Genomic DNA, 24003 nt, shown 5'->3' with positions numbered 1-24003 from the left:
ATCAACAATGGTGGACTTTCTTGAATAAACCATTTTTTCACTTCCACATATGCAGTGGCCCCAGACATCCACAATGATTAAAAGGATATACATTTTTTCTTTTTGGATAAGCTGCATGTTGGACTTTCTATCAACTGGATCATCTGGTCTATTTTAGATCTTCAGATTTAAAGTGCTAACTTCCTTGTCATTGGACATCAAATAAGATTTTTACATTCATTTAATCTCATCCTCTGTTGTTGCTATTGCTACATAACTGGCTAGTTTTCATATGCTTAAAGTTTGCTTCTTGTGTATATGCTTTTTTAAGTATTCACTCTTGGCTTATAATGTATGCTTAAGTTTTTGTTTTGATTATATAAATATCAAAAGGTCTATTTAATTGTCACACAGTTTCATTGGATCTGTGTCTGATTAATTTATGTTTATGTAACTATAAGTTGGTGGATATCTCCCTAAATCAGATTTATAGCAGTTTTATCCTAAAAGTGGTTAAGGCAGTTATAAGGACAAAGTATATGGTTGACACGTACTGTAGTGTGTTCTGTTATGACTATATATCATTCATAACAATATAATTTAAAAATATTTTTTGAAAATGCTTCTGAAACATGAAATGGTTACTAAGATATGACTCTTTTGACAAATAGCCTTGGCCTAATATTACAAAGGTCATGCACATTATTACACACACATGGTTTACAAAAAGTCAAAATCAACTTGATAAAATAAAGAACATTCACAACCTTTTGTAGACAATAGGTTAATCAATCAATTGGTAGAAAAAGCAAAACAAACCATGCATATGATTTATGTGTTAGTGTGTCTTTTTCTGTTCTGTGTTGAGTTTATAGCGCCGTCTCTATCCTCCTCTGATGAACCCACATTATGTACAGCACTGGTGGTATCATTACTAGAAAGTGTGCTAACTGTCTGCACAGATTCTGCTGAATCCTCTTCCACACCTTGAGTGATTATACCTGAGGTCGGAGTGATGTGGCCTTGTTCAGGTAACACAATATTGTCTGCCCTTTCTGTGTGGTGTCCAACATGCCTACCCAATCTTCCCCTCCTGGAAGAATTTGAATTCCCTGACAAATCGCACAGGACTATAAAGCACTTAGGGACAAAATGGCAGAGGATTATGCCATAGCTGGAGGCCAGAACGGCCGAAGCCTGAACAATGTGTTTCTGTTCCGTCTGGTTCTTATTAATGTAAATGGGAATAAAGCCAAGCCAGGCAAACAGGTGAATCAACATGCTGAAGATAATGGGCCCTGTGTCATTAAAATCCTGTGGGACTCTTCTGACCATGAAGGCAAGAAGAAAACAAATTAGGGCCAACAGAGCAATATAAACATGCATGACTGCGAAGCCTGCAATAGATCCCTCGTTACAGATGACATACTTCACCATTCCACTTCCAGGATACTCCCTCTGTACATCAGGAGAGTCCAAAATCAGCCAGAAATTCAGGATGACTCCTTGACCCACGGTAAGCATGAATAAATTTATTAAAGGCTTGTTGAGTTTTTCAAGATGATGTTGTGTGCTCGGATTTAAGGGCATGAATGTCACAAAGGTGTGATAGGCTTTAACAAGGATGCTAGAAACGCACAAAGTGAAACCAAGGCCGTACACAGCCTGTTGCGCCTGACACAGACGTTTGTTTGGCTTGCCAATAAAAATGATTACATCAATGAAGCTAACCATCAGGCCCAGCAGCATAAAACAAGACAGTTTAACATTAGCCATTCTATTTACTGGTGTCTCTCTGTTTGTAAGACAAATGATAAATGAAGTGAACACCAGAATGATGCCTATTGCTGCTGCCACTAACAGAACAATGGGATATGCTTCAGACCAGAAGAGATATTTCTCAATGAATGGCTTGCATTCAGTTGCATTCTCTAGTGAGTGCTGTTCCTCTGGACATTTATGACAGCTGCTTTCATCTGTAAAAGAAGTCACATAAAATGTTGAGCTTTTTAAATGATTGATTTTACTCTATATATGACCTTTGTCCAAGCAAACCTTTTCCTATATCTGTTAGTCAGTTAGGTTTGTTTCTTGTCTCTCACATGACTCCACACAATCTCTTCTTCAATCAGTATTTTACCTCACTTTCTTTATCTGGTGTGTGCATTTATTAGTCAGATGAAACATAAAGAGTAAGAGTAACTGAGTAAGGGGAATGAGTTCAGATTTACCGTATTTATCCGTGTAAGTTCCTTCAAGACAAACAATGCAGCTGATGCAGCAGGAATTGTTTGTCACGCTCTTACTGCTGCCCGGCCCGCAGGACTCTAAGCATTTAAACTGGACCTGAACTGAAGACTGCAGGACACAAGAGATGATCTTTAATGATAAACTCTACAGATGAGAACATTGCTTGTGGAGAACAGAACTCACGGTTAACTCTTGTAATTCATTTAGTAGCTCCACTTCTCCTTTATTCAAGAGAAATTTTCCAACAACTTCAATAATTCGACCAACATCAGTTTTCTTCCACCGTATGAGGTCATAACCATCCGTAAAGTCCCCGTTCTCATCAAAGTAATGTGTAGTGCCATCAAGTGTGAAATTCACACTGCGAATACTTTCCATCAGCTGCGAAAAAGATTTATATGCATCCATATTATACAAAAATCTTGATGTTAAGATATTGACAATCTTATGACAGAAGTGTTTTTTGCTAGTTTCAACCCGGCGCAATTATAATTTTCATGTTTAGCGCCACGTTGACTCTGTGGACCCTGTACCGGGTCCAGAATTATCTTATTTTGACTTAATATAAAATATTCCTTTAATTTTTAATGGTCTGTCATGGACCCAGTACCACATATGAGATACTGTTTGAAAGCTTAGAGTCTCTACTTTCTGCAGATATGCATCACTTTGAGATATGTTTTACTGTAAGAAAGTTATTTACACTTAATTTACACTATCACCCCCCCAACAATTTATTATATGATTTAATATTCACATATTTCATATTTTTCAAGTATGACAAACATGGGCAAGTCTTATATCAAATGAAAGCTCTCATTCTCATGAATAAGGCTACATTGTTATTTTTGCTCTATTATTAACACATATCCAACAATCGTTGAACGAATAATAAGGTAAAAAATGGTCTTTTGTAAACATATGGGAAACTTGAGTGTGGACTGCCTCAGATAGCACATATAGCCACAAATGCTACACCATCTTTTCTCTTAGGTCCTACTCTAAAAAATGAGTCCATTCACAGCATTTTCTTTGGTTGTGTGCATAATTAATCCCTTGCTATTTATTATATGTGCAAAACAAAAAATTAATATTTATATGAAAAATGTATTTTCGCACCCTTCAGTAAAATAAGAATATCTTTTGAATGCGACATGATAAAGAGTTCATTCTTTTTTTGGGTGTTTACTGTCTGCCGCTGGTAACAACCAGAACTGTCTGCAGTCTGCTAGAGCACCCAGAACCAGAGTTATACACTATCAAAGACAGTATTTACAACATAAAAAAAGAAAATTTGGTGTTTTATCATATGAAAAACAACATAAATAACAATATTTGTCACAAACAGCAGCTTTTTATGTAACTTCAAAGGGTTTTCTGCAAAATGATATAAAGATATTGCATTTATTCCACTGTATGTGGTTATGGGAGCACTTCAAATGTTTTTAGGCAGAAATTGTATACAAAAAGTGTATTATTCCTCCCATCAGTTGGAGTAAAATAACTTTTGCATTTATTATGATAGAAAAAAAATTCCTTTTTCCTCTGTAGGCTGGCAATTGCTGGAATCAAACAAAACTGGCTGCAGGTTTCGTTACCACTCAGGGCCAGAGTTATACACTTTTAAATACAGACTTTAGAAAAAAAGCATCAAAAAGCGCCTATTTATTTTTGTGTTTATTAGAGGACTGACAACACATACAACCATGTTGAGCACTTTTAACAGTGTTTTATGTAATTTCAAAGGGTTTCCTGTAAAATGATACCAAACTTTTGTATGTGCACCTCTGCTTGTGGGTATGAGAAGCTTTTGAAATTGGGTAGGCCAAATCCAGGCGGAAATCCCCAAAATAGCCTCAGAGTTAAATTTTGCACCCATGGGAGTTTGGGTCTAAAAAAGAGTGTTCAGGCGCATTGTTGGCGCGTTGCTATTTTAAGGCAACTAAAATGGCCTACGCCATTAACCAACCAAAAACCTGGTCTAAAGTCTAAAGTCAATAGCGCAATATTGTTTTTGTTATTTAAAGAGTGCGTCAGTACTATGCGCCTATAAACTGGACGATACGCGCATTTGCTTATCAACCTCCGGTTGAGCAGTTGAGCTTATGCTGGCGTGTTTTGACTGCTGCTGCTCTCCAGCTGTTCTTCTGTTTATAGTGAATTATTCAGACTTTTTCGACCATGGACCATAGACATTAACTGCCTTGAGCTCAACCTACTGGATTTTTAATTTTGATTCAATTCAATACAGCATTGTATGAACTGCCTCTGGATGCCCTCAGCCTAGCTGTTACCTGCCTTACGCAAGCTTTCCCCACTGAAGTAACATGCTGCTTTACCGTCTTCCTTGAGTAAGTACCCACTTTCTCTTGGATTCCTGGTTGTCAGTTGCTGGTCTGGTTGAGATAGTCTTAGAAAGGTCTGTATCTTCTGTGTATTTGCACTGTGTTGTGGCTTAGTTGCTTGGTGTGTCTGCTAACGTGGTTTTAATGTATGCGATCCTCCCCGTGCTACTGTCCGTATCTGTTTTTATTTTCTACAATATGGCTTTTATTCGACACTGGATTTACATCACCTGAACCGTAAAGTTCGGCCATCGCTGCCCATCGGCTTATATAATCACTGCGTTGCTCTTGGTATCGCTACCCCGACCTTGTTACATACATCGAGGTTCTCGCAAACACTGCATTGGGCTCACTTCTTCAGTTTCTTCCGCTGATGGATGTACTATTCCTGCTGTCTGTTCCTCTTCTTGACGACTGTATGCAAAAACATGCATTGAGGGTGGAAATATCAACTTTGCAAATCCCTGTTCTCTGGAATATGTCTCACTCAGGGGTCTACCAGCTGTTTCCCCCACTGTAATAGCTCACCCTTTAGTGAAAATTGCCTTAGTAAATGCTAGATCATTGTCAAATAAAACATTCATTATGAACAACTTTTTCTCATCTCACGCCCTGGATTTTATTTGTGACTGAAACCTGGCTAAAACGCGATGACCTCTTGCCTTTGGGTGAACTAACTCCCTCTGATTGTTGGAACAGGGGTGGAAGTTGTTTAAATGTCGACTACTACCTGTAGATGCCTTTTCTAGTTTCGAGGCACAACTCTTGCATATCGACCTCAATGGCCCTCTAATCTGTATCTTGATCTACAGACCAACCAAAGTTAGTACAACATTTATTCAAGAATTGTCACCTCAAAGTCTCCATGGGGTGCCATTGTATTGTTTGTGTAAGATGTATAAAGGTCTGCTCACACAGGCAGAATTTTGGGTTAAGAATGTAGAAGGTTGACTCAACAACATCGCTCCTGAAGAACTATGCTACATAAGAACCTTCATTAAATCTCTTATCCCCACATGCACTTGGTCCTGCTTATTATTTTGCATATTAGATGAATTCTAATGCGTTGGCAAGCCCTGAAAGACTGAGCAGCCATATTCAAGGAAATCTAACACCTAGATGCTTTTAACATTCTGGGCAAGTTTCAATCTGGTTTTAGAGCACTTCACAGTACAGAGTCAGCTTTGCTTAAAGTCATGAATGATCTTCTGTTGTCCATTGATTCAGGGTCATCTGCCATTCTGATACTGTTAGATCTGAGTGCAGCCTTCGACACTATTGGCCATGACATACTCATAAATCGACTACAATATGCAGTAGGGGTTCATGGCACGGCATTACAGTGGTTCACCTACTATTTAAAAAATAGGACGTTTTCAGTAAATATAGGTTTGTTCACCTTACCTTCTGTGCCCGTCCCTTATGGCGTTCCTCAGGGTTCTATTATTGGCCCCTTACTGTTCTCCCTTTACATGCTTCCCCTAGCCTCCATTCTTCAGAAATACAGTATTAACTATCACTGCTATGCTGATGACCTACAACTCTATCTCCCTGTTAAACTTGAAGGTGACTTCTCTTAACAACCTCTTCTCTCATGCTTTGATGAAATAAGAACCTGGATGGCCAACAATTTCCTGCAATTAAACGCTGATAAAACTGAGGTGCTTTTGCTAGGCCCTACTGCACTTAATCCTACTCTAACAAGCAGGTTAGGCTCCCTTGGTGACAACCTACAACCTCATGTACAAAATCTAGGGGTCTATTTTGATCCACTACTACAATTTGATAAGCATGTAAATATGGTTGTATCGATTACTTTCTTTCACCTCAGATCTGTTGCGAAAGTAAAACACTTTCTTTCTCGTACAGATCTTGAAATTGTCATTCATGCATTAATCTCTTCTAGGCTAGACTATTACAATTCCTTGTGTGTTGGCCTTCCTCAAAGCACTCTATCTTGGCTTCAGATGGTTCAAAATGCAGCAGCCAGATTGTTGACAGGAACAAAAAAGAGGGAGCATATCACTCCTGTTCTTGCCTCATTGCACTGGCCCCCGATCAAATCGGGGTTGATTTTAAGGTCCTTCTTTTTGTTTATAAGGCCCTCCATAAGTCAGCTCCTGACTACATTTATGACCTCATCCAACCATATACAACCTCCAAGTCTTTAAGATCCGGCAACCAGCTTCTTCTGTCGATCCCTCACTCTCGTTGTAAATCCAAAGGAGATAGAGCTTTTACTGTTGCCGCACCTAAACTTCGGAATAGTTTACCCTTTACCATCTTTTCCATCCCTCAGTGTTTTTAAATCTAACTTAAAGACTTATTTTTATACCATTGCTTTTGGGTGATGTTTTAATTGTTTTTAATTTTACTTTTGCTTGACTGAAAGAAAATGACTTTTAAAAAGATACCAAAGGTTTAAATACAAAAATAACAATTTCAATAGAATTAAAAACAATGTAATTTTTTTTACATCAATCTTAAACTGGGGTTCTTATTCCTCCGCTTAGTTTTTCAGTTTACAAATTCCACCATCTAAATAGGGAATTGGCATGGCGCAAACGCAACCAGCTTTTAAAGGGGATGAGAGATAAGACAAAACACATCCATTACTCGTTATGAAAATATGAACAACCCATTTAGACTGTGCTCTTGGCGCACAAATCATTTTTCCCTTCATTAAATTAGCAAAAGTGGATTCGGACACACCCTTTATACTGTGTGCCAGGCGCTTTAGACAATGCGCTTAGATTTTTTAAAAAAGGGCCCTCTGTGTCTACTAGTGATGGACGATTTCAAAGTGGTTTGAAGCATCGGTGGTTTGAAGCATGTTTCAAACTGTACAAGTAACCTGATTTTAGCAAACGAGGTTTCATTGCATCATAACTGTTTAGAAAAGTTTTGAAAAAGTTTTTGAAAAATTACAACTTTGGTTAGATGAACTCGGGTCAGTTTTATTATGCAAGTTCATAAAAAAATTAATCCTTCTGACTGATTACGCATTTTGCCTACTTTTTGTTATAGACAGATTTAATGACAAACGTGTGCATAACTAAAAGGGGAGTTGGATTGTTAATAATTTGTTTGCCCTACATAAAACTAAAAACAGAGAATACACTTTTACTTAATGGCTTAATTAAGTTAAAATATATAATTTTCTTAAAGACATATTTTTAGACATTTTTTTAATAAAAAAATGTTTATAATGTTTGGACTGAGAACTTGGTTTAACAATGTTTTCACCAGCAGGTGGCGCCATATTTAGGTGTTTTGAGCGCTTCAAAACAGTGAATCGTTTTTTAAAGCAATTGGTTCAATTGATTTGAAGCTTAGAAAAGTGTTGTTTCTCCTATCACTAGTGTCAACTACCTGCTTACGAAAACACAACAGAACATCAAATTTTAAAAGTCCCATTTTCTGTGTTTTTGAAGCTATGATTGTGTTTATGGTACGTAATATAACATGTGTTCATGTTTCATGTGCAAAAAAAGTATTTTTCACAAAATTGACTTTATCTCTTTACTGCTGTTTTCAAAAATGGACTTGTTATATGAAGTCCCTCCTTCAGAAATACGTAAAGATTGTGTAGATTGTTTAAGTGTGTTGTGATTCGACAGCAGCTTAGCTTAGCCAGAGCCGTTTGAGCTTAGCTGGCGACTGACGTATTCCTGTGTGCGGAGATTAGTCAAAAACTGACATTATTCAACCAGGAAGTAGAGGGCTGTTGTCCAAACCGGCCATTCGCTGTAGGCTTTAAAAGGGGACTTCTATTAAAAAAAAATATAGCTTGGCATTGAACTTTTTGAAATTTAAAGTTAAATTATGCTCTAACATGAGAAAAATGGGATCAGGAAAAATGGGACCTTTTTCATGTTACATGTTAAAGGAATAGTCTATACGAGCAAGTTTGACTTCGACTCAGCGCAGTAACACTCTCCCTCTCCCATTATGAGAGGGAGAAGGGAAGCGGATTTTTCAGGCGAGTTGAAGTACTCTCAAAAGTGCTGTTCCGCCATACAATATAGTTTTAAATCCGCTTAGAAAAGCGCTACTTTTATTTTGTACCACCAAACTTGCTCGTATAACTACTCGTCTTAAATAGGAAAAACGTTGATGTGTTTGGTCACTTCTAACTTTATCTCTGTTTGGTACCATTGAATGAATGGGGCTAAGCTAAATGCTATGGAAGTGTCGCAGCGCGCCCCAGCGCTTACGTGCACGCACTAAGATGATAGAGGGATGTATCAACTCTTCTTAGTTAAGGTAATAACATATTTTAATATTGAAAATGAGTAGACTATTCCTTTAAAACATAAACATTTCAATAATCTCACCTGCCAAGGTGGAAAGTTGATATCACCGTTGCAGGTGGTCTCGTTACATTTAAGGAGTTTTTTGAGACCATGAGCTACCGCATAAACTGCCACTCTCTGACTGTAAACCTCCCTCAGGTCCACCACACCCAATTCATCTACGCTACAGTTCAGAGGTGAGATGGAGCAGTTCAGTCGCAACTCTTTGTACTCCTCAATGAAGTCATTTCTTGCCCCTGGTGTTGGCCTGAGGTTTTTCAAGTAATCTTCAAACCCTGGTATATTCCCCATGGTAAAGGAAAAGCCAAAAATGTCACCCACTTTATTTATGTCTGGCATCTTTGTTAATGGACCGAACATGGACCAGACATCACTTGCGATCCAGATTCTGTTTGTGTTGGTTTGAATCATCCATTTAAAGATCTTTTCCACCAGCTGTGGCTTTAAAATAAGAAGCACGACCTGTGCGGATGAAGCTCGTATAGTGTCAACAGCATCTTTGACTTGCTTATCAACATCCACGTGGTCCAAGTAGTGCGTTACTTCCTTCTCAAAAGCGAAACATACTTTTCCCTTGGCCTCTTGCAGTAAACTCTGGTGGGCTGCTCTACCGTAGTCATCGTCTCCATAAACCATACCGACCAAATCCCATGAGAAACTGGTCATTAGCTTGATTAGTGCTTTAGCCTGGTGGACATCACTCGGAATGACACGCATGAAAGACGGATAACGCAGTTTGTCACTGAGGACTGGTGAAGAAGAGGTACAGCTGATCTGTTAACAGAAAGAGAGTCTGCATGCATACCTCAATCATTTCAAATGATGATAGATTTACACTCTAATCTATGTTAAACTGTGATTACTTAACAGCTTAACAGAAAAATTCTCTCACTTCAAAAAATTTACACACATATGCTATTGTAATTCTGAGGATAACAAATTTAGATTTTTCTAAAAAATATTAAAGATCTTGCCATACACCTGTAGAATGAAAGTTACCAAAGATGTCATGGTAATTTTTAAACTGCACAATTTATGCTTTTGAAAGGTTCATTTCCATTTGGGAGTTAGGTTTACATGCATGCAAGGTCAAAAAACAATATGCAATTAATTTTTCCTGAAAGTTAAAATTAACCTCAGGACTTAATATGGGCTGGAACTGAAACCAGGATATATAGTGTATATAGTGACGTGACTATAAAACACGTTGTGAGATATCACCACTGATATTTATAAGCAGAAACATTTCTCTGACTCTGAATCTCTACTGATAAGAACAAAGTGTAGTAATTAATTGAGTACTCGTACGCGTTTAGATGAAATGGAAATCAGTAGTATATAAATATAGTCTTATTAACTTTTACCTCGTGCAAAAACAATAACAAAACAAAATACACTAAATATGAATAAAAAAAACAAGGAATAGTTCATGACACCAAATACTGCTGGTTTGATCTCATTTTTGACCATCAAACACAGATAGGCCTACATCAGAACCAGAGAATCCCTGTCAGGGATGTAGCCTAGATCAGGCTGTGGTCAGTGGGGTGAGTGAACACTGATGTCCTCTGGTGCGTTGGGGTCTTGTCCGAATCTTTCTAAGCACATGTTCAAATAGGTGCAATCTTTACTAATCGACTGGAGATTTGGAAATTATACATATATATTCTCGACTGAACTAATCTTAAAGGACAAGTTCGGTATTTTAAACTTAAAGCCCTGTTTTCAGATTGTTTATGATGAAATAGAACGGTTTTGACTGAAATTTGGACATATGCGGCTCCCCCGAGAATTTTCGGGTGTTTGTGTTTCACCTCCCACCTCTACAATGGCTCTATAGGTGCACTGGAACAATCCTTCCTAAAATGCATTAAACTTTCGTTTACAAAGACGTAAAACTCACCGAGTGGTCAGGGGTGTTCACTGATATGCTCACACAAAAATCGCTTGTAAATCCGAGAGCGTTTAAAAGCAACTCCTCGTATGATATCGTGAATCGCTCTCGCGGTACTGTAACGTCATCCGGCTGTCGATTCTTGCGGCGCCGGATGAAGTCGGAGTCAGTCAAGCCTATTGCATACGTCAGACAAGAGAAAGCGAGCAAGTTTGAGTAAAAGTACATTTTTGGCAGTCAGGATTGGAAGGATTAGCGTGGTTTCTTGCTGTTTTAACAATACCCATTACCTATGGAAGGCAAGAAGAGAAAGGATAAAGGAGGGGCCGAAAAGGCCAGAATGAAGAAGAAGCAAATGCTGCAGTTGGATGCATCAAAGTGCTCAAAAATTACGGATTTATTTCGTAATCAGGCTGCTTCGTCAACGACGAGTGTTGCAGGTGATTACAGAAATTTGTTGCTAGTCAAATGTTGGTAATAATGACTAATTAGTGTGTGGATTGTATGTATTATAACTTGTACTAAGTCATTTATAAGTGGTTAATGATAAACTATCGCCAATAATTTACAAAACATTCATAAATGATTAGCAAGTTATATGCTAAATTCTGTTACAAGTAATTTACAAGTGATAAATTAGTAATGATTAACTAGTCATTTAAGAAACATGACTATGCGTTTATAATTAATAAGTTATATTGGTATGTTAATTATTTTATGTTTGCATTTCATAAATGTTTAAATAAATTATGTTACTTCTTTTGTATGTATTATCTCACATCAGGTGCACAGTGGTGGTTAAGGACTCTATTTGTTAAAGAGTAACTAAACCCTAAACCAACTTTTTTTAGTTAATGATCTATAAGAATGATGCTTTATTAGTGCTGTTCATTGATTTTAGTAAGTTTTTTGACATTTGGATATAAAGTGTTTCAATACTACAATATATGGTGTACGTAAGCAGGTTCAAGCTCACCACGCCCTTGTTACGATCTCACCACACACTTAGTTCGTCCCCTCTATCTCCGTTGGGATCTGCCGACTTTTCTTGCATTTTTCAAATATTGCAGTGGGTGGAGTCAGGCTCTGACCAGGGGTTTAGTTACTCTTTAATAAGACAGCTGTCTATATACCCTTAGCAGTCAGCACTTACACTGCAGTACACACTACTACAGTGTTCAACACCTGTTAAAGATGATGTGTAAACCCATGAAAAAAATAATTTACAAAACTTTCTACATCCCCTAATCTAGAGTGTAAACTATTCATCACTTGTAAATGTGTTACACATCATTCGCAGATTACCACTTAAAGTGTCAATAAGACCTACAAATCTTATCTACAAATGAGTTAACATTATTCTACTGCATTAACCGTGTTTTGTAACACATTCATTTCCTTCACACAGATAGTGCATCCAAAAATGTTCAGTGTTAACATTGAAATTCATGTGCAGCATAGCCAGACCTTTCAGATTGTTGGGAGATGGGTGAATTGTATACCCCCAATGCGCAGCCTATATACTCGGGGGGAAAACACAATTATTGTTATGCTGTAAAAAGTTTAATTTGTATGCACCTGTTCTGATTTTTCCACACAGTCTCAGAATTCAGTCAGACTCAGCCCACCGAAGATGCTGATCAGACAATGCTAGGAGAAGTCACGTCTAAAAGTACAGGTGTGCACACATTGCACAATGTTATAGGTACACCAGAGGACAGAATGCAGTGTATAGGCTAAACAAAATGCAGAAGTTCATTAGTGAAATATAGGGAAATGTAATGATTGCAACATATGAAGAATGAAACATTATATTGGACAGACATGCTGTCTCAGTGTAACATGAGTGTGGATAATTCATATGCAACTATTTTTTATATATAATTTATGCAATCATGTTGCATTTAACCATGTAGTGGTAATACTGTTGATAATAGCTGTTTTTATTTTACGTTAACCAGACAGAGAGGAAGATGCTTTGTCAGTCAGTGCAAGGGAGAGTGAAGCCTCAGGGTCCATGATAGAAATAGAAACAGAAGAGGAGAGGGATGTGGAGAGTACAGAGGCTAGACCAGCTGAGAAGGAGACTGAAAGTGTAGAAGTTGGACCAGCTGAGGTGGAAATTGAGAGTATAGAGGCTGGACCTGCTGAGGAGGAGATTCAAATCATCAATTATTTTGCCCGTCCCAAGTCTAAAGATCTGTCTTTATTTTTTCAATATCACCCCCAACAAACCCCAAGAAGAACCTTGCCTAACATTTTTCATACCAGGGATGGGATCAACCGCAAGTGGTTGACTTACTGTGAAGAAAGCCATGCTCTCTTCTGCACAGTTTGTTTGTTTGGCATTTTCTAAGCCCTCTGCTTTTGAAGGCACTTTTGTTAAAGGAGGCATGCAATCCTGGAAGCATGTTCATCAAAGAATTGAGTATCCTTTGAGACTGTGCAAGGCTTACTTCTTGAGGGCACACAAAGGGGACATTGAGAGTAGATTAAGAGAAAACCAGCTCTCCCTCCATCAAGAGCAAGTCAGAAGAAAACGACAGGTGATGGATCGTGTGGTCAATGTTGTCAAGGTAATCGGAAAACAGGGTCTAAGCTACCAGGGCTCAGAATTTGAAGCTGCCTACACTTTGGAAGACCGAAGTGTAGACCACGGTAACTTCCTAGAAATTATCATGCTCCTGAGTATGTATGACCCCTGCCTGCAACAACATTTGACTGAATGTATCGAAAAAAGTAAAAAACAGCATGAAGCTGGGGCAAGAGGCAGAGGTTCCTTGGTCACTCTGCTTTCAAAAGATACAATTAACAAGGTTGCCATAGTGATCAGTGGACTGATAAGGGAGAAAATTGCCAGTGAGGTCAGAGAAGCTAAAATGTTTTCTGTCCAGATTGACACCACTCAAGACATCACATCCAAAGACCAGTGCTCTGTGATTCTCAGGTATGTCACAGATGTGGTCCATGAGAAGTTGGTCGCTCTGGTTGATTGTGAGGCTTCTTCTGGGCAGTATTTTCTCATTCTTCTGAAAGAAACACTCACAAGACTTAATCTTGATGTGTCATGCTGTGTAGGGAGTACTACAGATGGGGCAGCCAATATGCAGGGCAGTTACAAAGGCTTCTCTTCCTTTCTATCAGACGAGACCCCTAACCAAATCCATGTCTGGTGCCATGCACATGTCCTAAACCTAGTATTAACAGACACAACAGTTAGTTGTATTCAGAGTGCATCACTTTTTACTCTCCTGAACGACATTGCTGTTTTTATAAGGGATTCTTACAAACGCATGAAGAAGTGGGAAGAAATCAGCACAGACAAGCAACACAGAAAACTCTCTCCAATAGGACAGACAGGCAAAAGATGCTGCCCTCACAAAGGTGTTTGGGTGTTTTGGAAGACCTGACAGTGCCATGTATGTAGATCTAGTCTTGACTTTAACAGCAATTCAACAAGAGATAACCATGAAGCCTACTGCTAGAGCCAAGGCCAAAGGATACATTGAGGGTCTCCTAAAATTTGAGACAGTTCTCACTGCCCAAATCTTCCTATGGATTTTTGAGCACACGTCACCCCTATCCAAATACCTGCAGACAAGCGGAATGGATCTCCTGACCGCACACCGCCTGGTAGTGGGAACAGAGGATGGGCTGAAGAAGTGTGTGCGAGACTTCAGTGGCATAAAAAAAGCTGCAGACCAGTTTGTGGAGTGGGCTAATGGTGAGCTGCTGGAGAAGGAGGACTGTGAGATGGAGGTGGAGGTAGCACTACCTGAAAAACGGATTAAGAAAAAGAAGATCATGCCAGGGGAGCTGGCAGAAGATGAGCCCCTAACCGCAGCTGAGAGGGACTTTGAGGTGACCATACATAATGTCATTATGGACACTGTCACTCAAAGTATTCATGAGCGCTTTGCTGTGAGTGGAAAGCTTTGCTCAGATTTTGCCTGCCTTGATCCAAGAAACTTCCCTGAGGTAAGGGATAAGGGACTTCCAGGATCAGCAATGCAAAAACTCAGCAGTTGCTTAATGAAATTTGATGCCAGAGCCACTACTGGTACCTTACAGGCTGAGCTGGCAAGCTTAGCTACACAGTGGGAAACACTAAAGCTGTCACCCCTAAAGGAATACATTGTGCGGACCTCAGGAGAAGATGATTCACATGAAGGCACAGAGGATGGTGATGAGGAAGAATCATGTGATGTAGAAGGGCCAGAATTGGTCAATGTTAAGTGTTCTATGTGTAAGAATTGTGCCATTTGTGTTTACCTTATCTTGGCACAATATAATTTACTGACAAATTCATACCATGTAATTGGACTGGCCTACAAATTTCTTTTGACATTATCCACTACTCAAGTGGCCTGTGAAAGAAGTTTTTCTACCCTTAAATTTGTGAAGAACAGACTTAGGAGTACTATCGACTAAGAGCACTTGAAAGCATTTATGCTCATGGCAACAGAGAAAAACATTCTGATGTCATTGGACACTGATGAGGTGATAAACAAGGTTGCAGAGAGCAGTGACCTTCTGAGACGACAGCTCATGTTTTAAGGTAGGACATGTTTCATTTGTCAAAAATAGATTTTTTGTTTTCATGACAATTTAATATGACTAAATTATCCATTCATTATGCTGACCAATTCAATTTTTTAGGCCAAAACTCCTACTTCCCACCTCCATCTCAGAAGGAAGGACTCTATTCTCTGTGCCCTGAAAGACACTTACTCTGTGCCTCTGAGGTAAAGACACTGCTCTCTGTGCCCCTGAGGTAAAGACACTACTCTCTGTACCCCTGAGGTAAAGACACTACTCTCTGTGCCCCTGAGGTAAAGACACTACTCTCTGTACCCCTGAGGTAAAGACACTACTCTCTGTAGCCCTGAGGTAAAGACACTACTCTCTGTAGCCCTGAGGTAAAGACACTTATCCCTGTTTATAATCAGAGGTCTATATTTCACTATAAACCTAGAATACTTCCGGTACGGTCAGAATTTTCCCGGTGGATTTTAGTGCCCGACTCCGCCCCTGGTTATACTTTTATACTTATATATATATATATATATAGCACAAAGGGGTGGTTTCCCGGACAGGGATTAGCTTAAGCCAGGACTAGACCTGAGTTTAATAAGGAAATATAACTAGTTTGAACAAACATGCCTTACTAAAAAACATTACTTGTGTGCATTTTGAGTCAAAACAAAGGGCACTGGTGTATTTTAAGATATGTCAGTGCAAGTTGTTTTTAGTTTGGACGGCTCTTACATTTAGTTTAGTCTAGGACTAGTCTAATCCCTGTCCGGGAAACCGCCCCTTAAAGTACAATACTCCTGTGTATTAATTTTTATACTTGACATATACCTTTTAATTGTGCTTTCAATTTGAAGCTAAATCTTTCATATGCTATCAGTGAGCTAATCAAACAAAAATAATAAATAAAAAAATATAAATATATATTATATACTCACTTTTAACATTTGATATGTTATCTATATTCTATTGTGAATAAAATATAAGTTTATGAGATTTGTAAATTATTCCATTTCTTTTTTACTCACAATTTCTACAGTGTCCCAACTTTTTCTGATATGAGGTTGTATATATATCTATATATATATATATGGCGGAATCCCCTGAATATTAACTTTCGTTCTGGACTCCATTTCCCATAATCCTGCATACCTGGACTGATTACTCTGCCACTTGAAACTCATTGGACAGCCTATATAAACTCTCTTCAGTCAGTTCAAAGTCTTGATTTGTACCGGCTGTCATTGCTGAGCGGTTTGCCTGCCTGCATATCTATCTATCTGTATTTATTGATCTTTATCTGTTTTACCCAGTTTATGAGTATGTTTGTTGACTGCCCTGACCCTTTTGCCTGTTTCATGACTACGAGATTTGCCTGCCCTACATTGCTGTGTTTGCTGTTGTTTGACCTTGCCTGTTGGAATATGATTGTGTTTAATAAAAACCTGCAGATGGATCCTCAATGTCAAAGTGCTTTGTTACACAAGCAGTATACAATAAGTAACTTTACTAAGAGTACACTAATAGAACACTTGCATGTACACTTTCAGTATATGACTAGTAAACTTCTAGTTAACTAAAAGTATATTAAAAGAACATTTGGAAGTATACCTGCAGCACAAAATTAGTAACCTACTAGTTTACTAAGTAAACTTACTTTCATCAGGTAAGTAGGGAACATGAAAACATCTAAATAAAATTATAATAAAAATCAATAGACCATAGACCATATTACCCATATATGTAAGTCATAGCTACATTATGGTACCCTCCCTGTAGTTGTAAAATACTTAGAGATTAAATAATTTATAATTTTCCATATTCTTACCCCATATTACCCCAAACTTAACACATTGTTCCCTTATGCCTACAAGTAAGTAGGCAACTGTGTTATTACAAATAGGTACACTGTAAATTCTGTTTAATTATGCGGTACATTGCGGGTCGTAATATAAAGCGTTACCGAATATTATAAGTATGTCCATGCCAGCTGAAATCAAGTCTTACCTCAGTTTAACATGCTACAGTCAGAAAACCCAGAGTGGATCTGGAGCGTAGTGATTACAGAACGCTTGTGGAGAGAGAAAAGTGCTTTCGCTCTACTCCAGGCTTTGATCAAATCCCACTTAGCAAGGTGAATACACGTCGTCTTTATGAAAAGTGAATTTGATAATCTTGCAATTAACAGAAATCCATCCTAGAGACAGAGAACTTTAATCCATGCATACTATATAAGGCTTATCATAGCTACAGTATGTGAAGAACCAACGTGATCTCATGAGAATACGTGTGTATTTTTATGTTTCAGTGTGGTTGTACAATACGTACATTTACTTACGTTTAAAACACACTGAAACGTACAATAATGACATTTTGACAGGACTTATACGTAAATAATTTACGTATTTACAGCTTTACAAACTTACAATTGGTACGTAAGTTATTCCTATTCATAAATATTAAAATCGCGGGCATTGGCGTTTCTTACTCATAACAATGACATGTTTTCAGTCATATTTTCGGATTTATCTATTTAAGACAGTTTACCTATTTACCTAATGAAATGATTATGATATTCAGAGAATTTCACAATATTTAACATTTTAAAACTTCAAAATAAATAACATTTCTGTATTTTTTCAACTATTTTTTAATATTTAGTTTGTTTGCCATGACACACAAAAACGCGTTTTCTCCTGCTGTCTTCTATGCAATACGTTATTATTACTATTAAGCAATAATTACAACAAAATACAACATAAATTCACAAAAGAAGTTACTTTTATTCATTTGCTGTAATCCACATCTTTAAAATTCATACGATTGCGAGGAACAGATCCAAATTCAGCCCTTTATCCAGTGATCTTGATTCGAGTTCTCATCAGCAACCGTAAAGTCAGATCGCGCGTTCGTTAATGTGAATTCAAATATCCCATCTCAGGAAGCTTTATGACACATTGCTTTACGGCAGTGATATCAAAAGCTCATTGGCTCTTTGAGTGCCACGTGACATATTTGCGTCATTTCCGTTGGTGTACGTTTGAAATTTAAAAAAGTGCACCGTGACAGAGGGAAGCCGGATCAACGCTGATCAAACTCTTGGATTAATAACTTCAATACTTCTCTTTACTTTACTTCATATACTCCAGAGAGGACCCTTGGCTGCAGCACATCGTCATTTTAACTACTTTTGGTACTGATTTTAATATTCGCAATAAATAAGTTGTTGTGATTACACTTGTCTGTCTTTTATGATTTTTTTAAACCGTAACGTTAAAATATTTTAATAAACTGTTTTGCGTGGGACTGTAGCACCTTAAAATATCTTTTGAATGCTATATTGTTACTAATATGTTCCTAAACATATCTGTCCGTTACGTTGCATAATATAAAAAGAATACATTATGTATTAAAAAATTTTGTTTAAAAAGAGTTTGGTTTTAGGGTAAGGTTTGGGTTTAGGGTATGGTTTGGGGTAGGGTTAAGGTGGTAACATATCGCTAAAATGGTTAAAAGGAAATTATACAGCAATCTTCATGGAACGAAAGATACGTAAATGTTTTACGTTTTTTAGCTGTTGAAACGTAATAATGCTACGTTTAAATGTTGTAAATATGTCTACATTGTAAGTTTTAGCATCTATTTAAACGTACAAAAAATACGTTTTTTGTTTTTTAAAGTTACGTGAAAAATACTACGTATTAACAGTGAGACCAGGCTGGAAGAACAGATCAAAATCTAAGATGTTATTTACTGTCAATATTCTTTTTTGAAAAAAGGGTGATTAAAGATACAATCTAAGCTTGACAGACATGTTCACTATGTACTGTTATTGTATGTAAAAGCGGAATTAGAATTCTTTCATGGAGAATGTATTAAAAGCGACATGAAGGTAAGTAAATAATAACAAAACTTTCACTTAAATTAAGGTAAAGTTAGAGCTATAGTACCTGAGGAAACAAGTAGAGGCCGAGGAGTTTGGCAACAGCGATAGATAATTCAGAGTATCCTTCCCCGAAAAGTGCTTTCACTGAGGGACGGAAATCTGAGTAGTCGGAGAGAACCGGCAGAGATCCGTTTATAGCCAATAGATGTTCCAGACAGTGCAACGCTTTAGTAGGAGATGAACACGGGTCACAGACTACATATCCAAACTTAATTCCCGGAAGAAATGAAGCATTGTTGATTTCTTCAATTGTGTGGAGGGCAGCCAACGATTGTACAAACATGTTCGAATTAAAACTGGCAATTAAAAACATGCATTTTGTGAGCATACTTTTTTTTTCAAATGTACCGATAACACAGTATTTGGGAATTTTACGTTGTGTACTTACTCACTACAGATGAACGGCTCTGGACGTGTTCGCTTGTGAAGATCAATGACTTTTGAGTGAATCGATGACAAAATAGCACAATTAACATCTCCATGCAGATACGCTCCATTCAGAGAATCAGGAATGTCGCAATGGACCAACAAATCCAAACCTATGATCAGCCCTAGTACAAAGACATAGAGACAGGAGGTACAGGACTTCATCTTGAAAATTAACAGTTCTCTTCTTACAGTATAACCAGTTTGTGTTTTGACTTAAACAAGTTCTTTCATGAGGGTTTACCAGAAGCATTCTGAAATCAACCTCCATGGTTGGATTTGTTTAGCATTTAAAGTAATGCAGTTTCGCTTTTGTTTTTAGATTTGACAGTACAACAATTGCATTGGTAATGTCTGCTTTGGTGGATACAACTTATGTGATATTATGGGTAACACAGTAACACTTTACAATAAGGTTCATTACATTAGTTAACATGAACTAATAATGAACTGCACTTAATTAGCATTTATTAATATTTGTTAATGTTAATTTCAACAATTACTAATACTTTATTAAAATCTTGTTAACGTTAGTTAATGCACTGTAAACTAACATGAACAAACAATTAAAAGCTTTATTTCTATTAACTAACATTAACAAAGATTAATAAATACTATAACAAATGTATTGCTCATGGTTCGTTTATGTTAGTTAATACATTAAAATGAACTTGGTTGGAGTCAGTTTTACTAAATAATTTCTTGTTCACTTTACTTAACAAACACAAGTAACTGCATATAATTAATTTAACTTGGTAATTTCAACAAAAGACTGTGTCTTGTCAGCTTTACTTCAAAATAATTTGTTCAGCCAATATAACATTGTTGCGTAAAAGTAACAGATTAATAAAACCAATACAGACTTGCATCTCATTGGCTGATGATGATGCAGTGTATTATGGGTAAATTGTTGTTCTGGCACCCTCTTGCAGAAGTGTAGCACCATTAGATAGGTACATGAGTAATAAGTGGCTAATATGGAAGAAATATAATGACAAAAGTTTTTGAATTAAAATAGCCTGTTGAATTGTACTACCTGAAAAAAATGCATTGTATTAACCATGCTTGAATTTTAATGCATTGTATTTTTAGGTTTTGCATTTTTAAGGGCTGAAATTCAACATGCGTGTATATTTTCTGTATTAAAAATTCAATAGTCCACATTCACCTTTTAGATTTCACTTTAAAATATTTGGTCTGTTTAAAAATACAGCGTAAAATATTCAGCAGGCAATTTTCAGTCCATTTAAATTCGCGTCCAAAAATTAAAGTCCAAAAATTCAGTCGTACAGATTTCAACATTTAACATCCGGGAACTGCAGGAAAAGCAGTAGAGTACCGAGTATAATCTCATCTGCTGTTAATCGATCTGACCAGCAGGTGGTGCACGTGTTCGCCAAAACTTTGTACATGTAAGATGATTTATCCACTGCAGCAGTTATGAATGTTGGCTTTTATGTTCAGTTTTAGTAAAACAACTGTAATACACTCATACAGAGAGTGTGTTGTTTGGTTATGTTATTGATATTAAATAGGGCCTTATAAATTAAATAGGGCCTTTCTGCCTGCTATTGGCTTCGTTTTCAAAAGCTAAGTTGATTGTAGATTTTATTGGTGGCAATCTACCATCTTCTTATGCCTACGAGAAACGGACACGTTTTTGTAATTCGTCACCTCAGTTTATAAACCATACTCGGATTATTGAACTGTTCAATTTACAAATCGTGCGCGCGGATTAATAAACCATAGGCACAATTAAACAATCAGTGCTCTCAGATTTGCAATCCGTATCCACAAATTCATAAACCATCAATAAACAGTGCACACGCTTTCGCAATGGTTTTGCAAACTGAGTCCACTACCGCAGAGGTCCCCAACCACCGGGTCGTGGACAAGTTGCCACCGGTCCAGTGGCGAAGCCAGAAATGTTGAAGTGGGTGGACCTTTATAAAACAGGGTGGGCAAAGCATAGAATGTACATAAATTGGGAGTGTTTACGCCCATGGCCGGCGTATATTTTTTTCCCAATGTAAGTGCGGCTTTTTTCAAAACAGTCAGCAGCTGTCCATTTTTTCCTCGCTGTGGTTTAAAAATACTCAACTCTGGATGAAAAGCTCAGCTTGTCAATGTAAGTTCTCACACAGCCGTCCAATCACAGTGGGTGAAAGGGCGGGACTAATATCACAACAACCAACCGGCTCACAGCTCAAGTATCACAGCAACCAAAGCGCTTGGCTGAAAAAACAGCTGGCATTTGGCGTCCTTCAGGCGTTTTCAGCCGCGTTTAAAAGCTTTGGTGCACACTACCTAAGCCAAGTTACCTTAACGCCATGCAGGCAGCACAATGTTTCAAGAGGAAATTTATAAAACAACTTTTTTTTTTTTTTCCAGTTTTGAAAGACTATTTTCTTAGCGACAGCTAGAGAGACAAGGACTGGGGTTTTATATTTGGGAGGGATGGGTGTATCAGAAATAACTCCTAGAAGACAGAGTTTAGGAGACAGTGGGACTCTGCAGTCCAGAATTGAGGACAGTGTGTTGGTTACTGTAGTCCAGAGGGAGTGAACGGGCTGGCAGAACCAGGTTGCATGGAGGTAGGTGTCTGTGTTGCCAGAGGTGCACTGTGAGCAGGTATCTGTGTCAGATAGTCTCATTTTAAATAGTTTGCTCTGAGTGATGTGGGTTCTGTGGATGGTTTTATATTGTATGAGTTGTAGATTGGTGTTGGTGGTCATGTTGAAGATGTTTCCACAGATCTGTGTCCATAAATCCGGGTCTGAAGGTAGCGTGAGGTCATTATTCCATTTTTCCTTAGGCAGGCTAATTGTGGGATTAGATGAAGTGATGAGTCTATAAAGTTTAGATATGAGTTTTCTTGGGTGGTTGGCTAGTTCCATTAACTGTTCACTAGTTCTAGAAGGCTGTAAAGTATTAGTTAAGGTTATTTTGCTTTTGAGTAAAGATTTAAGCTGTTGGTAGTGGAGAAATTGGTCTCTCTTGATCTCGAATTTCTGGATAATTGAGGTGAAAGGCATAAATTTGTGGTTTTCAAATATGTGGTGAAGATGGGTGATGCCCTTTTGCTGCCATTTAGGAAAGTGGATCGGTTCATTGTGAAGACGGAAGTCAGGGTTGTGCCAAATTGGGGTGTATCTACATGGTGCTAATAGTGATTTTGTAATTTTATTGGTTTTCCACCAAGCTGCCAGAGTTGTTGATATTGTAATGTTATTATAAAGCTCTAGTTTTTTGATTGACTGTGGTAAGAAGGGGAGGTCTGCAATTGAGTTCGGGGAGCACAGATGTTGCTCAAGATCCAGCCATGCGTTGGAGTATATATGTGGTTGAGTCCATTTGTATAAGTACTGTAGTTGGTTTGCCAGGAAGTAGTGCAAGAAATTTGGTGCTTCAAGTCCGCCTAACTGTTTTGAGTTTTGGAGTGTTGTAAGTGCTATTCTCGGTTTTTTATCTTTCCAGTAGAATTGAGTGGTGAGAGAGTCTAGTTTTTTGAACCAATGGTCTGTTGGAGTAGTCGGAATCATTGAGAATAGATAATTAATCTGTGGGAGAGTCTTCATTTTTACTGTTGCAATACGGCCTATGAGTGTAAGTGGGAGCTTGTTCCATCGTTTATAATCATCTTCTATTCTCTTGAGTAGTGGTGCATAATTGAGGTTGTATAATTCTGTCATCTTGGGTGAGATTGAGATACCTAAGTACTTAATGTTGCCTATATTGAGGGGGAGGGAAGGATCATGAGTTGCTGAGTCCACACCATCTCCTGATAGTGGAAGTATGGTTGATTTGTTCCAATTGATTGTATAATGAGAGACTTTGGAGAATTTATTAATGACATTGAATGTTTCGCTGAGTGATTGGGATGGAGTTTGTAAGTATAACAATAAATCATCTGCATATAGACTAATTTTGTGTTGAGATTTATTGACTTGGATTCCTTTAATTTTTTTATTTTGGCGTATTGCTACTGCAAGTGGTTCTATGAATAGGGCAAAAAGAGATGGAGAGAGTGGACATCCTTGTCTAGTTCCTTGGTGCAAGGTGAAGCTTGGTGAAGTGATCCCATTTGTGATGACTGTTGCCATAGGGGAAGTGTATAGGGTAGTAATCCATTGTATAAATGACTTTCCAAAACCAAATTTACGGAGGGTGGTGAATAAGAATGTCCAATTGACCTTGTCGAATGCTTTTTCTGCGTCTAGTGATGCAATTATGGTTTTCTGTGGCTGTCTTTGTGCAATGTTGATAAGATTGAAAAGTCTGCGAATATTATCTGTTGCATTTCTGTTCTTGATG

The 24003-nt window shown here is 37.8% G+C and overlaps 1 protein-coding gene across 1 annotated transcript; it reads right to left on the bottom strand.

Moving 5' to 3' along the window:
- Positions 1-810: 810 nt before the first annotated feature.
- On the bottom strand, positions 811-22586 carry LOC135738622 (G-protein coupled receptor family C group 6 member A-like). The gene is made up of 7 exons (XM_065256700.2): positions 22178-22586; positions 19652-19814; positions 19268-19559; positions 8912-9664; positions 2413-2610; positions 2211-2337; positions 811-1955 (listed from the first exon to the last, which is right to left on the bottom strand). Exons 1-7 carry the CDS (start codon positions 22584-22586, stop codon positions 811-813), a joined length of 3087 nt encoding a protein of 1028 aa, XP_065112772.2.
- Positions 22587-24003: the final 1417 nt, after the last annotated feature.

Source organism: Paramisgurnus dabryanus, chromosome 12 (genome assembly GCF_030506205.2).
Source record: "Paramisgurnus dabryanus chromosome 12, PD_genome_1.1, whole genome shotgun sequence".
NCBI lineage: Eukaryota > Metazoa > Chordata > Actinopteri > Cypriniformes > Cobitidae > Paramisgurnus > Paramisgurnus dabryanus.
The sequence above is the reverse complement of the archived record's forward strand: the minus strand, read 5'-3'. Positions and strand labels throughout refer to the sequence as shown.

Bases quoted from the DNA above. Each gene is read 5' to 3' on its own strand.
- LOC135738622 (XM_065256700.2), bottom strand. From the start codon at position 22,586: ATGGAACTAGCCAACCACCCAAGAAAACTCATATCTAAACTTTATAGA. The intron at 19,815-22,177 runs GTCTTCTAGGAG...TCTTTGTACTAG, and splicing joins CCCACTGTCTCCTAAACTCT to GGCTGATCATAGGTTTGGAT. The intron at 19,560-19,651 runs GTAAGTACACAA...TTTAATTGCCAG, and splicing joins GAGCCGTTCATCTGTAGTGA to TTTTAATTCGAACATGTTTG.